The sequence below is a fragment of the Papilio polytes genome, unplaced genomic scaffold (assembly GCF_000836215.1).
Source record: "Papilio polytes unplaced genomic scaffold, Ppol_1.0 DF824225.1, whole genome shotgun sequence".
Lineage (NCBI taxonomy): Eukaryota > Metazoa > Arthropoda > Insecta > Lepidoptera > Papilionidae > Papilio > Papilio polytes.
This window is the reverse complement of record NW_013524979.1, coordinates 610,474-627,079: the sequence shown is the minus strand read 5'-3', so window position 1 is coordinate 627,079 and position 16,606 is coordinate 610,474. Positions and strand designations below refer to the sequence as shown.

At 33.8% G+C, this 16,606-nt stretch overlaps 1 protein-coding gene across 1 annotated transcript in view; it reads left to right on the top strand.

The window, feature by feature from the left end:
- LOC106110557 overlaps positions 1-16,606 on the top strand; it is a 44,183-nt gene that overhangs the window by 26,109 nt on the left and 1,468 nt on the right. The window contains exons 3-4 of the mRNA XM_013292414.1: positions 4,005-4,225; positions 14,446-14,647. Coding sequence (XP_013147868.1) covers positions 4,005-4,225; positions 14,446-14,647 — 423 coding nt within the window. The remainder of the gene's footprint in view (positions 1-4,004; positions 4,226-14,445; positions 14,648-16,606) is intronic.

Sequence of the window (16,606 nt, the reverse complement as noted above, 5' to 3'; positions counted from 1 at the left end):
CATTATCATCATATTACATAAAACCTTTTGTCTTCTATCTATACTTCTATACTATTATAATAAAGCGTAAACACACACTTCTTTGTTGCCTAAGATGTCAGCAATTACAACATATTTTTGAATAATTATTTTTTAATAAAAAACCCTAATGTAGGAAAGAGACCAGCAGTTGCTGCCAACATCAAGGAAGCAAGATTGTCATGTCATGTCATTTTGACATTTGCTATTGATAATTTGATAAATGTAAACAATGAAATAAAATTTTCATAATTTCATGCGAATAAACCCGCACGGGACCAGCTAGTATATATAACAAAATTGGACTGTCTGTATGTAATATTAAAAGCAAAATTCCAGATTTCGGGAAGATGTAATTGCGTTGCTGATAACGAAAATCGCATTTGAAAAAATTGTCTGTCTGTCTGTCCGCAAGCCGCGTTTGTTCCGGGTAAACTCCGAAATGTCTGAGCCGATTACGACAGGACTTTCACTGGAGGGTAGCTGACATAGACGAACATATTATAGACTACTTTTTTTAAACTCTGAAAATGGCGTAACGCGTGGTTCAAATTTGAGCTAACGAAGTTTGCGGGCGAAAGCTCGTCTTAAATAAAACACGTGAACACTTAGCATACATGCCAAATCATAGTTGTTATATTTACAACTAGTCTATTTAATCTTAAGAGGTAAGTGAATTTAATTCTTTAACTGTACATGTGTTTTGTTTAACATGTTTCTTTGCATAAAATAAGCCATATCAAGAAACATCTCAGTTCAATGTCATCCCAACACATTCCAACATTTTAAAAATAGTTGACAGTTTTTGTTTGCATTTTGTTCAAGTAGCGAAGAACAAATTAATATCGTCGTCACGTAATTGAATAACAACAGAAAAGGACATTTTCACATTTAAATTGCGACAGAAAACATCATTAATTCCATCAATGAAACTTTAAGTTCTTATAAGAAAGGACATTTGTAGAGAAACTATAAAAATTCAACGGAGATAGATTCATGTTGGTGTCTTCTTATGGAAGGTTTTTAAAATGAAATACATATCGAAATTGTACTCTATAGTCGTTGTACGAGAGTTCAAATTCATTTAACTACTGTTAGTCATTATTAAGCACTATCTGGAAGAGGAATCGTAAATTATTCGTAATAGTGATGTGCAGTCTTGAATAAGTCAGTTATTTTACACGAATGCGCCAAACGAAATATGGAAACATTTTCGATATCATTATATTTCGAGTATCGAAAACCTTTATCTTGTTGCTTACTTATTTTGCGGCTGACCTGCCTGTTACGATTTTCGATATCATGATATGAGATCTTAATGTAAAGTGTAAAAGACTGAAAGCAGTGTTAGGGTAGGACGAGTTGCGACAGTTTGCCGGTCCTGGGTGCCTATTTTCGTATTGGATTGAGAGGGAGTTATTGACGAAATTCGTATCGCAGTTAAAGGGCGTAGAAATATAACCCAGGTCACAGGTAATGCTAAAACCAACATTCTAGACCGTATTATTTACTATATAATGTGAAACAACTTTTATAAGAGTCATAACTATTAACTGCTGTTGTAAATTGTCCTTAAAATCTACATGAATGAATGTATGAATGAAAAAAGTAAGCCTGCTAGAATACAATGCAGTTAAACATAAAGCGACTTAAAGAATGCTCAGTAGTAACAGAATTGAATGATGAACGAGGGTGTATTATGGGACAGTCATTCGTTCACAGGTCCCATCACTGGGCGTAAAGCAAAAGCAATTTGCATCGGGATCGGCAGGAGGTTTCAATCGACAATAGCCGTGAAATGGCTCACTGCGGAGCCGGGAGCGGTGTCGGTTAAAGAAAAACGCAATAAAACCAAATTGCCCACGTACAAATTAGAACGCTAATTTTATTGCATTAAAGTAATAAATCGATAGGCGTTTGCGGATTGTTTTATTGCTTTATAATAGGCAGCGGTAACAGTAGCTGTAAAGGTTACATACCAAACCTGGATGGTTTTAATTCTGGAATGGCATACGGTTTTATGATGGGATGACTTCGCAGTGTTTTCATTAAGATTTTTCACCTAACGCTTTTGATGTTATTTCTAGATAATTTTAAACAAACAACCATACAAATAAATAAGTTATATAATAAATTAAATAATAATCAAGTTAAACTTAGGAACAAACTGAGTATAAGCAAAATTTGTACCAAAGTATATACTCATTTTTTTCTTAAGTTCAACTTTATACCGCGTCTATTTGTTTACAAATTTACAACAGCCTTAGCTGATATTGTTTTTAATAATTCTTGTATTGTTTGAATTTTGTATTAATATTAAACGAAGTTAGGGAAGTCATTGACTCCTTTAATACAGGGAATCAATCTAGTAATTAAACAAAATACAGAGTTATAAAAATTAAAAATTAAAACAATTCATGTGAAACTAGCTTTCTTGAAATTAAAAAAAAAAGAAAATAATTAGCCTTTGTGTTCTTACAGACTATTCTCTGCATCTATAACAAATTTCATCGAAATACGTTCAGCCGTTTACGCTACAAACTCTGACAAACATTCATTCATCTAAACTTTCGCATTTATAATATTAGTATGATTAGTATAATATGATATATTTGTAAAATTATATGTGCATTGTAATATTGTGTTTTGTACAAATAAATAAAAAAACTTATATCTTAAACGCACTACAGTTATTTGGTATCGACGCTGACTAGGCGACTATATGTAAAAGACTGAACCGTTTTTAATTACTTTATAATGTTAAACGAATTGCAAAAGGAACCTCTACAAAAACGTATTAAAACGGACACAAGGAAATATTGTATCTTAAAAGTCAGGTAATTTCTAATGCTTAGATTAAAACAATAACAAACTACGTACTGCAGATCACTATCTTATAATTTACAGCTATCGCCCCAAACATTCGAAAGTAGATCCAACACAAATAACAAATGTAACTGGCAGTCATAAAACAAAACAGTGAAGTTCATTAAAAGATATTTTTTCCTTTCAACAATACATTAAGTTATTTCGCATTAACGTCCTCAATACACCTGTTCCATTTAGTCCTAATATTTATTTGATTGCTAAATCCACGGGGTGAACTTCCCTTTAGGAAATCGCCAATTATAATAAAAAAAAGCCTTCATAAAGATCTGATAAAGGCAGGAGGGCCGTGAATTTATGTGTTAATATGAAATAATAATGAAGACCGCTTTATTTATGAATGCTTTTGACATGTTAATAGTTAATTACGCATGATAGTACAATAGTTAACTATTTGATGTTAACTGTGTTGGTTGCTGTCAATTAATTCATTCGTGTAATAGAAACAAAGAATTTCTTTGTAACACAAATGACTCGCGACGTATCTTGTAATTAATTTGGTCGTAAACCTTGTAGGTTTAAAAAAACATCACGATATCGAATTTAATTTATGAAGAAATAATTTCATTTCCTCCAAAAAAGCTGTAACTTCTATTGTATAATGTGAAAATTTATATAAATCAATTTTTTTTTCAACTTATTGAATCACATCTAAAGCCAGTCGCGCATTGACAAATTTTATCAATGTGGCAATAATTTACTTGTCATCTAACATTTCTGTTTATCCGCGAAAAAGAAACAACAAATAAGCATAAGAAGAATATTGGTTAGAACATTTTCGAAGCGTTATTGACGAAATTTGCATTAGATTCATGCAGTTCTCCCGGACCTAAATTACACAAATCAATAGCATACTTTGTCGATGGTTATACGAATAAGTTCTAACAATTGTTACGCTTTAGTCAGTAGACTCTTTTTGTGTAGTGATGATGGTAGCATGGTCGCTATGATCACGGTTACATTATTGACCAGTGAGCGGCTACCTTTAACAAATTCCAAATCATGCGTTCGAAACAATTGAATTCAAATAATTATTATTTTTACAGATAACGTTTTATTAAAAACGATCGCCATTTTAAAAATAAACAATTGAATTCCAGGTCAAGCTGGTGTGAATCAACTGGGAGGCGTTTTTGTCAACGGTCGTCCCCTCCCAGACGTGGTGAGGAAGAAGATTGTAGAACTAGCAATCTTGGGCGTCAGGCCGTGTGACATCAGCCGACAGCTCCTCGTCTCCCACGGCTGTGTCTCTAAGATCCTGACCAGGTTCTACGAGACTGGTTCAATCAGACCTGGCTCAATTGGAGGAAGCAAGACTAAGGTTAGAAACGCTTATATCAGCTGTGTTGACAGTAGGCTCGCATGTTCTAATGTTACGGTTAAATTTTGACATTTATGTCTTGAATTCTCATGGTAAAAATTAAATTATTAAAAAATTAATAAAAAAAGTAAACCAACATTGCAACCGTACAGCAGATCCGTCGGGCGCTGACTTCAATAAAACTTAGTGGAAGCGAATCGTGTGGGTCACGCGGCAATCACTCGTAATTATAAACTATAAAATGACCTGAGCTTTCGGCTTCTTGTGGTGGCCATTCGATACGCATATAAATACTACCATTAACAATTAATATTAGGGATCCGTAGATATTTTTTAAGAAATATCACATGTATTAGTAAGTATGACTTTGGAAATTTCAAAATATTAAAAGGTTTTGCCATATTTTTATGAAGGCTTACAAATGTTTCTACGTCAGTGTCTCTATCATATTAGTCAAGTTTCAATACGACGAGTTAGAAATAGGAAGAGTGCACCCCCCCCCCCCTAAAAATCGCAAAATGTAAAATAGAAATAAATACTACTTTGAACAAGACCACATTATTGTAGCTGTCCTTTAGACCAAGACTAAATCTTCGTCTGGAGACGTCCACGATCAAAACATTACATTGCGTTTCTTAAAGGATCTCTAAAAATGTTAACACATATCGATTTGAAATAGTAAAGTTACACCTACAAACGTAGAGGCGCAGTGAACCCGTAGCCGTACCGACCTCACCGAATTCGGTACGCCAATAAAACTTCCATTTTGTTGTTCGACAAACGAACGCCGACGTCAAGAAATTGATTACAACAAAATACATCGAAATCACCGAAAACTTTTATTGGCGCTGTTATGGGAACACTTAATTGACTACTAATCAACGCAACTCGGAATCATCCAGATTGGCCGGCGATTGTGTCGAATGTAAATCGAGATTGCCTTCTTGAATAATTACCGTTTGTTTGATGACCTCATACAGTACACGGAACTAAATAAAAATTTTGCGCTCGAAAATTTTCCGATATTTTACATTCGATAAAACGATACAAAAACCGTAAACGTAATCGAAAACAAAACAATAGCGTATACGTTGCGAATCTTAAATTTGATTTTAGAATTAAAGAATATTTCGAAGTTCAATCAAGACTTTAAATAATTTTGACAATAGCAATTTTGGTTTTGACAAGCGTGTAATTAAGACAAAATCTAAATTGACTCTCTTATTTTCTCATTTGTTCCATATAAATGATTAATTTGATTTAAATATGTAACATTGCAATTAGCGAAATGTATTTCTTTTAGTAACGAATGTTGTGAATCTTAGGTACGTTTCATTATCTTAATATTTTCGTTGTTAAAAGACCTAGTAATTTAAATACGAATAGACTAATTTTATATTCGACTGTAGTACACGATTTTTAACAAATTTCTATATAAACTTTACGTGTTTCGACCTTACGTAATTGAATTATACGTGAAAATTTTACCGGACTGTTTCGAATAACCATTGTGGGAAAACACGCGAACTCCACATATCTTACGTATCCTACAAATATTTACCGTTATTAACACCTGTTACGAAAAGCGAAAAGAACACGCGATTATAGTTTTTAACGTAACGATAAACGATGAACAGCGATTTTTTGTGTATAATCTGTGGTTCACGTCACAGAAGCTTATAACTGTGTCAGTCGATTTGGCTTCCATTTTTTTTATAATTGATCTTGAGAATAACTATCTGGTATTAAAATTAACTGCCAGTATACACGAGATGTCTACGATTCGGTAGATTAGTAATGAATGAAAACAACATTCGATAATTATGGATACTCGTTATTTTGTATGAGAATTCAACTTTTTGTTTCGAATCGAATTTACGTAGCGTTACGATTTCGATTCGAATAATAAATTTGGTGCGAGTATTTTTTTTTTCTTAATAATCTGGCGTGAAATGAATATAAAACCTTCGATATATCCTCTAACTAACACTTCATTCGGTTTTATCCTAAAAAAAGTTCACAAAAGTAAGGCTGTGTTGCCATAGATTTCCAATCTTTACTGTTATTGTAGCACCTGTAGGAATAACATTGTCTTTTCTGTACTGTTTAAGTTTAAAGAAAATGTGATCTTTGATCTCAAAATTTTGTACAAATATTTCAGGAGAGGACACCAACGTTTAGAATGAACTAATATTGAAAACGGTGACTATTTTTTCCTAGTTCCGAATATGGTCTATGGAAAGAAATATTTGCACGTAATTTTTCAGAATTATATTTAATTAATAATTCTTATTAGAATTCTATACATACAAGTTATTTGTAAAGGTTCAAGCGAATCGTGCAAACTATATTTTGCACGGTTGGTCCAAACACGTGGCTTTGCTCCATCTTTACGACTTCGAGTTATGAGGTTTATGATCTATGGCCGCATGTTTATGGTCAAATGAGCATAATTAGTGGAGCCGACGCCGCTTCAATGCACTTTATGGTCTAGGGCGATGGTTCATTAGCCACTTTTACGCCGTCTTCCATAGACGAAGGCATAGATAGCAATTAGTTTGATTTCAAATGTTTATTGCTTTGATACTATTATTTTAATTTGTTAATCTTAATTTATTCATAAATAATAACAAAGATAATTTAATTTGGAATGAAGTAAATGGATTATCCATAATTTTACATAATCCTTTTGCTGTTTTAGGTCTAACAAGGTGAAATCGTGATATCAACGTTTTTTTGTTTTAACATAAAAACAGTTTTAGAATAACTGAACAGCAAGATAGTACGTAATTTTAGAATACCGTTTAACTGTTTCCATCTTATGTTCTCTAGACATTAAATATGAGACGTTACGAGCAATTAGTGACTTCGCGGATCTTCGCGAAATTCATTAACCGGTGACATTCGACCAGGGGTTAGGGATTAGTTACATAGATTTTACGACAAAACCTCGTATAGCGGAAATCCTACTCACAGAATATAATACTGAAATTCATTAAAAACATATACAAAATATTAACAAAATATTCCAAAGCAATTGCAAAAAGTTTGTGGTATTTTAATGGCACTATTAACGAAATTATAGGTATATACAAAAAAATACAACGAGATAATTTATGCATACGAATTTGCGTCATGTAATTAGTAGAAATTATTTATGAAAAAATCTTTAGATAATATCGTGTAAATCGTTGTGTAAAACAAATAAAACTAACCCCCAATCGTTTCCCGCCTAATTAAATGTCATCAATACATGTTTATTATCGCGCCCATTTCCGGACATTTGTAGGGATGTGACACAACTAGCAGGTTACGAATCGATATCGAGTTACCGATTATCTGTGATTTAATCTCAGTATCACAACAGATAGCATAATATATTTAAAAAGTTTTAATTGAGTAAATTAAATTATCCATATTAGCTTAAAGCTTTTAAATGTGTTTTCCATGCTTACAATAATGTTAGTGTCTGCTAAACTTTTTAATACTAAAATGCCGCTTTAATATCAATTGAACTAATGGATTTTTCTTTCCTTTCTCATCTTTTTTGGTATACAAGTCAATATTCCTGCTTTAAACTGCGTTTGTGACAGTGAGTTAGATATTGTATATACAAATTCCATTTTTAATACAGGCAAAGTTTTCCTACAAATTGCCACCTAATTAAATTTTATAAGCGTTGATGGTACTGATAGTACTGTGAATTTAAACAACGAAACTATTTTTTTAATATTATTGAAAAATGTGATAAGATCGGTACAAATACAATAACATGCCAAAAGGACATTAACAGTTCTGTCAGACAATATAACGTCGATATTAAATATTCATCACTGGCAACACGTTACCGTGTTTGTTCGCGCAAGCAACACCGAAGCGCGGCCATTTATTTCCCTTGACTATCGAAAAATGGATTAGACAAAATGTCGCCGCGCCGCCCGCGCCCGTTACACTAAATAAATTCTCTGAAAATTTGAATGCCTCGAGGAGAGAGACTTAAAGAAGATGAGAAGCATACATACAATGCTGATACTCATAAATTGAATAATCTTTGTGATCACACACTGAGTCAAAAAAATAAACAAACATAAACACAGGCTAGTAGGTTTAGAACTTATTGTTCATTTTTAATTTACAAACCGTGCGAGGTTATCAGGTCCTGGTTTTTAATAGTCATAGGTAGTTTCAAAATCAACTCGGTGCTGCACGTATTAAAAATAATAATAGACGTTTATTCTACACTTGCAGTCGTTTGCTAGGAATTGTTTAAATGACCAATCATGTGTTGAACTGTTTCTTTTTTTATTCAATGTGTTAATAGCTATTCATTGTTTGTACTTCGAAATTTATTGATTAAAAATAACGTGTAACTGACACTTATTTTTACACTGTTTACAATAATATGGTTGTCTCCTAAAGGTATAACTAACCTACGAAAACTTTATTCTCGGCCTTAATTTTAAAAGAGAGAGTAAAAGAGATAGCAGCATATTTTATATGAATCTTTTGTCTGTAGATATCCACGATAATATAACAAAGTTTTTAAAAGGTAAACAAAAGACGATTCACAAAAAAACAAAGGCTTAATTTCGTGCAATTAGTTGGTTTTCGATGTCACAATCGCGGGTCGAATCGGGTGGCAATTTGTAACAGTAATGAGTCGATTGGTCAATCGTCCGGGTCATGGGAGCCGCGGCACCTGTCACCTGTCAACCGTCCGCACCGATTCCGAACTTTAATAACACTGTCCATAGACAAAAGTGGGGACAGCCCAGGTGTAGGGAACGCAAAAAAATATTTAACAACTCTGTTTTCCTTTTATCTTTGGTCGAGATAATTTACAACATCAATAAAAGTTGTAAGCGGCTACAATAATACTTTTTTAAGATAGGCGTAGGTCAATTCATGGCTTTAAATAACGAAGTCACTTTAGTTTTAAACTGCTTTAAGTTCTCTATATTCAACGAGATATCTTTAAGAACTTCTGACAGCATTTCTTATCCAATTCCCACTTTACCGGTATTGTTTTCTTATTCAATCTACTTTACGTTGCATTAGTAATAACAAAAAACAGATTTTTAAAATGTTTGTCTATCACAAGCCATGTTTGTTTTGTATAATATCAGTAACTGCTAGCCCGACATTAACGGGAGTTTGACGGGAAGGTAACTAATGGTTGCAGGAACATTATACTTTTTGGTTATTACGCGCTGACGAAGTCGCGTGTATTTCATAGTATGTATAATTTGGATTGGTTCTTATGGAATGTTTATACGTGCGTAAAAGTTTTTACAGTGGTAGAGCCAGATTTACATCTTCGCACGAATGGGTTGGCTCGCCCCCAGCAATACCACGACTATATAAAAGACAGGCGTGAAGTGAAAGCAATTCGGCGTTTCGTCTAATTAGTGTGGTGCCAAAAGCCTAGTTTTAGTCCCTTTCCCGTTCCATCCTTTTCTTATAAGGAAAGGATTGGATAGGAAAGTTGATTTGACGGTGAAGGAGACGCGTAGGAAGAAGAAATATCCTCTTTATGTGCTTTTCCTTCTTCGTTGATTTAGGATGTTGCATATCCTAAATCATTTTGCAATGCAGCACTTGCAATTACGGATGTATATGGGCAGCGTTCGCTTTGCCGTTTTGATGGATTTAAGTGACCGCCTGCTCGTTTGCTAGGTTATTATATAAAAAAAACATAGATACATATGTCATTCAGTATCATAGGTTTGGATTAGTTCATGCGTTGCCGGATTTGCAACGATAATAACCCCTTTATGGTCCTCCCGACGGATTACGCTGTCAATATTATTACGCGCCTCTTAATACCGTAAAGCTCCTTCATAAAACATATTGGAAATATTTTCCTATGCAATCGAGTATCGATGGAAATTGCCGCTTTTGTGTCATATAATACCGTCGTAAGATGTCTTATTTCATTTTATGTGACAGTTTATCATTTTTAAATCATGTTTTATATTTCACTAGCTATTACCCGCGACTCTGTCCGCGTTAAATTAAAAAAAAACTGAGTAGCCTATGTGTCCTTCCAGACTGTCCTCTACATCTATACCAAATTTCATCGAGATAAGTTCAGCCGTTTATATTACAAACTCTAATAAACATCCACCATCTAAACTTTCGCATTTATATTATTTCACTGGTATTTCTCATACATAAAGAGTATAGACCTACAAGGATCATACAGCAGTTGGCAATTACGTGAACTAACGTTGTCATCTTGGAAGCGTCATATTTTAACCAATTAGGAAGCGGCAACTGCACGAGTGATTATCATTTTCATACACTACAGTTTGGTTTCGTTTTCAACAAGGGAGAATTTCGAAATAAATTGGGAATTTTTTACTTATTGGTAACTCTAATTAGCAGGCGCCCCCTCTCAATGTCAGAAATTGCTATAAGATCCTTATAGGTCTATACGTAACCTTAGCTGTTCACTATCTTCAAAAAAATATTGATCTATGTACTTAAAACTTTGATATAAATTAACAGATTAACATACGGATGTTATGTACGTCTTCCTTATTTGCTTTACCACCGTTACTTGTAAAAAAAGCGCCTTGATCGTCATTATGAATCTTGGCCTATCATTAGTTCACCGCTGTCCGCAAATTGCGACATACTCTCTTCACAGCTGTATCTTACACTTCCTGCAGATATATTTATATGTTTAAAGTCAAAAGTTAAGATAAATGGGTGTTAACTTTATAACGTGAAAGATTGGAAGTCCTGAAATACACATTTATCCGAAAGAGTAAATAAACAATACTAGGACTAAAACTCTGATATAAACAGTTTCTAGTAATAATATTTCGATTACTTTTACTTTATTTAATGTTTGTACCTTGTATCTTGCCATTAATTTATTTAAAGTTTAAGTGAAGTCAAAAATTTACACTTACTTATGGATTGCTCTGTGAACACTTTAACGTAATCTCAACTTTAAACTTCGTACAGTTATTAAATAAATATTTAATAACAATTTATTACTAACAAAATCAAATTACCATCAAAGAACATAACCTATAAAAACATTATGCAGTAATACACGAACATATTAACGTAAAAACTACTTAAGTTTGTAATACACCTAAATTGGTCATAACTAAAGCCTTAATTAATGCCTTTAGAGGAACGGTACTTTTTTGATGTCAATAAAAACTCGCCAGCTCCTAGATAACTAGCGGAGGCACCTGCAATACCGCATTAAGCGAATATTAACGGAGAAACGTCACATCTTCCTCCCTCGAATTAATATCGAATCAATCCGTCATTAAAGCAACGGGTCTCACGCCCCGGCAAATTATCTTTCACCCCATCAGGAAGGTGGAAAGTCTAATAGAAATCGGTAATAAGAAACACTAATCGTCCACGCGTTTGTGGACAGTTACGAGCGCCATTTTGTTGCGTCTCGCGTAGCGGCCGGCGCAAAAACAGATATTGGATGTGTCAGAGTATGATTGATGCGCGCGCGCAGCAAAAAGCGTCGCGCGGAGAACGGGACGCCGTGACCGGCCGCCAGAGCCCGCTACCGGCGTACGCGGGCTTAGCTCCGCTCTCCACTCTATACCGTACTCTACACCGTATCGCCAAGCCGTTTCAAATCGCAACTAATTTATTGCAAAGAATAGACTAAAGCTGTAATATAACTGCACATTCCCCAGTATGAGAACAGTAAACGAACAATTGTATTGTCAAACATTAAAAGTTTGACAGTTTGAGATTTGAAATTAATGTCCGGATCAAACAAATTTGACAGAAAGTTTGATCGTTTCCAAAGCGCTTAAGGCATCTTGAGATTGTAAGACAACTGGCATCAAATTTATGTATTTTTCCCAATGTTACATTTAGAATAATTTAAAAAATATGCCTTGGTACCAAAAATCGTTCAAAACATTGTGACAGCACCTTTTGTGGATACGTCAAAATAATTACAGTGTGACTGGCAACCTGCGCAGCCTGCGATTAGAAAAAGAAAAAAAGGTGGCGTTAAAATTGAGCGTTCAATAGGATATCGATTGAGCATCTAATAGCATAATCACCAGTTTCCTACCAAAATTAACGCCTACCATACGCGGAGTGGTCTCGCCACACCTTACTACCGAAGGCTACTATTTAAACATTATCTTTGACAGCCTTCTTAAAAGACTAATAATTATTTTTAAAGCTCGCATGCTGGTGCATTCACATAGAAAAAAATAGGATACGTTTAATGGTTTTCTGACGTTGAATTTTGATAATTGGCCTTTTGAATTAGACAATTTTAGGAGCACGCATTTCCTGGAAATAATTCTAATAAAACATCGACATTTGTTATTGATTACTGTTTACCAGGAACTCGTTTTATTGAAATAATTCCATTAAAAATTAAAATAGCAGAATGAAAATGTTGCCTTTGACTGTGACGTCATTTGACATTAGATTTTTTTAATTTTCTTTAAAAGTTGATCGTCACATTCTGCCAAAAAAAGGCCAATAAAAGCCCTAGAATATTTCGTATAATTTACGAGCAGTTTATTAGTGTTGGAATTTTCATTAGACTGTATATCTTTAGTACACTCGATGTGTAATAAAGTATTGGCAGTGAAATGAAAGTTCGTGAGAATGGGACATCTGTTTGCAATAATAACTCGGCTTAGGCTCATTAGGCGACGTTAGAGTGCGCCTCTATCGGTATATCAGATTGGACACTGGCCCTATATCAAGATAGACGAGTTTGTTTTTTTACTTCTGGTTCAATAAATGATCATTTTATTTTAAACTAATAGAATTTATGAGATACTAGCTTTTGTCCGTGACTCCGTCTGCGAGGATTGAGAAAAAAAAACAAAAGTTTGCCTATGTGTACTTTCAGACAATCCTCTACGTCTATATCAAATTTCATCAAGATCCATTCACCCGTTTATGCTACAAACTCTAACAAACATCCATCCATCTAAAATTTTGCATTTATAATATTAGTAAGATGTATTTGTGTTCCGGCAACTAAATTATTAGAAAGTTACTTATATTAATTAAGAGAAAAAAAGAAAAAAACATAGTCCTGCCTATACTCAGTTGGAGAGCAAGATTTTTTTAATTAACTCTTGGTTTACTATGAGTTCGAAATTAAGCGAGCTCCCTATCAAATTCCCTTGTATATGTATCAAATAAAGATAATAGTTTTTTTTTAAGTAAAGAAAGCGACTAATGTCCCGTTTATTCCCTACGATATATTTCGCATTTCCCATTATAAGAAAAATGTATGACTTTCACACTTTCGAGACAGTAAATGACACGTTTCCGAGTAAATACAAACATCACGGTCGAGCGGCGTTATTAAACTGACATTAATGCCAGTTTCACACGAGGGAAAACAATGAAATAGTGCAGTAGCATAGTACGGTACTGCTATCGTTTAAAGTCAATCTACTCTCAAAACAACAATCGAAAAGACAAGAATATTTGTAACTAGATATTAACAATACGAAGACATTTCAACTTAGTTTCACTATAGATATCGTTAATAGAATGTTGACTTGCTACGTGTTGAAACTGTAGTACTACCAGTGTCCTACTGCTCTGTTCACTATTCCCTCGTGTGAAACTAGCATTAACGCGCATGCACCGCTCATCACCGCTTCATGACATGTGCGGTTAGTAATTCCGTGTTATTATCGACCTCTACGCGAATATTTACGGCTTTTCATCAACTTTTTTAATAGCGTAACGATCACAGAAGAATAAGTCACGTATTTATTTCTCATATTCGAAAATGTACAACCGCAGACAAGGATTTAATAACGATTAAACAATCGCTTAGTGTTTATTTCTCACTATTATTACACCCTTAGTGGCCAAATCAGTGAGTTAGTAGAGACAATAGTTTCAAGTTCAGACAAATGACAATCAATGACGCAATCTTCTTCTATACTAATAAAGAGGAAAGATTCGTATTTTGTATGTATTGAAATAACTCAAAAACTACTGGGACGATTTTAAAAATTCTTTCACACTTAGAAAGGTAATTTATCTGTGCGTAACATGGGCTATATTTTTTTTCACGCGGACGAAGTCACAAGCAACAGGTAGTAAAAAATAAAAAATTAACACGTAAAAACTAACGAGAAACTTGATCGTTCATTCCGAATTATTCCCTAAATTGAGTAAAAACTAACTACAAAAATAAATATCGAAATTTAAATTAACAATTCGTTTTCCAGCAAGTGGCAACACCTACGGTCGTGAAGAAGATACTGCGATTAAAGCAAGAGAACCCGGGCATGTTCGCGTGGGAGATCCGAGAGAGACTGCTCAGTGCGAGAGTATGCGAGCCACATTCCATACCATCTGTCTCCTCGGTCAACAGGATCTTGAGGAACAGCGGCCTCGCGTGGAGTGATGAAGAACCGAGAAGTGGACACGGTAAGCTATACCAGAGATAACCTTTTTGGCGTAGAATATGTTTTTCGATAAATTGATTTCGATGAACCTTACTACTATTTCTTCTCTAAATTATCTTTACTGTTGGGCCACCAAATTTGAGAATGAAAGGAGATTGCAAGTAGCTGAGATGCGTGTGTTAAGATGCGTGGTGTGACAAGAATGGCTAATGTTGAGAATGTGAACATTTATATTCACATTCTCATTTCATTTCATTTATCTGGTTTATGTCCCCATCGTTTCGTTATATAACGAAACGATGGGGACATAAACCAGAAAGAAGATCGAATGTGGATGGCTACAAAGGTAGTGGGATACCGAAGAAAATATGGATGGATTGTGTGAAAGAGGGCATGCTTAAGAAAAGAGTGAATTCAGATATGACGGCTGATAGAGATGTATGGCAGACCAGCATATACGGTGCCGACCCTCCATAAGGGATAAGGGCAAGTGAATGATAAAATTATCTTAAAAAAAACGTACACCTTTTTGTGTGTTCCTATACTAGAAAATTAAATGAACATCTACAAACAACATATTCCATTTAAAATTATGTATTAACTAAATTACTTTAAGTAAAAGACATAAATGTTTAAAAGTAATAAAAAAGTACAAAAAAAAACATAAAAAAAAGTCATACAATCCCTCATAAATACATTTGGACATTCGTTTAAATCCCTCTATCGTTATATCAAAAATAATTTGTTAATAAATTTTTAAAGTAAACTTAACACTTCAATGAGACACACCCAATGTGTCCATAGACAGGTGTAAGGAAGTTTAACTCGAAAATTTATTGTCTCATTTAATTATTCGGAAATGAGATAATCATACACTAAAGACATGTTAACTGTTAAAAATACCTTGAATTACCCCTATGTAAATTTATTAATCCCGATAAAGATAGTTAACAAAATTATTCTCACCAACAAATTGGATTTTTATACAAATTTACAAGTAGATATGAAAAGCAGGAAGTTTGTTGTTCAAACTATTATATCGTTGCGCAAACAGCTATAAATTATGCTGATTATATTGTCATTTGTTTCAAAAATTAACAAACGCCATAATCATACTAATATTATAAATGCGAAAGTTTAGATGGTTGAATGTTTGTTAGAGTTTGTAGCCTAAACGGCTGAACGGATTTCAATAAAATTCGATATAGATGAAGACGATAGGCTCGAAGAACACATAGATTACTCATTTATATTTTGTTTTAATTTCACGCTAACAGAGTCGGGGGAGATAGCTAGTATCTAATACATAATTTATAAACAATGTTTAATTTTGGTTTAGTAAATGATAGATCACTAAAACGCATTATTTTTAACATTTAAATTAAACATTAGTATGAAATTATAACAAACAAAGATTATAAATACAACCAGGGCCGGTTTGACTGTACAAGTGCACTGGGTCAAATTTCTACCCCTTATTTCCATGTGGTGACTGTAAGTCTCATATAGCGCCTCTTTCTGTCAGAAGCCTTAAGCGGTTCATCGACCACGTACTACATTATAAAAAGTATCCACAATTAATTTTACGGACATAAAAATACAAAAAAACTTGGAAATAAAACTAGTTAACAAATTAAAATTTATTTATCTCTGGCGCATTTATAACCCCGGAAATAAAATGCATAGGCGCATAAATTGTCACCACGGTTGTCTTTTCCCTATGGGTTTATATAAAAATCTCGCCCATGGCACTGGTAATTCTAAAACCGGCCCTGCACTAATCTATCTTTGCCAAGAAATGACTCGTTCTTAACTGTTTCTGTTCTTAAGTTCTGTAAGGTATTGTCTGGAACAATCCTAGTTCACCAAGATTTATTTACATTGTTCTATAAACATGTTTGTAAAGATGTCTGTTTTATAATATGACTGATTTATTCCGTACGTTGTCTATTTCTCTGTCTCGAGCGAGGTGTTATTTAGT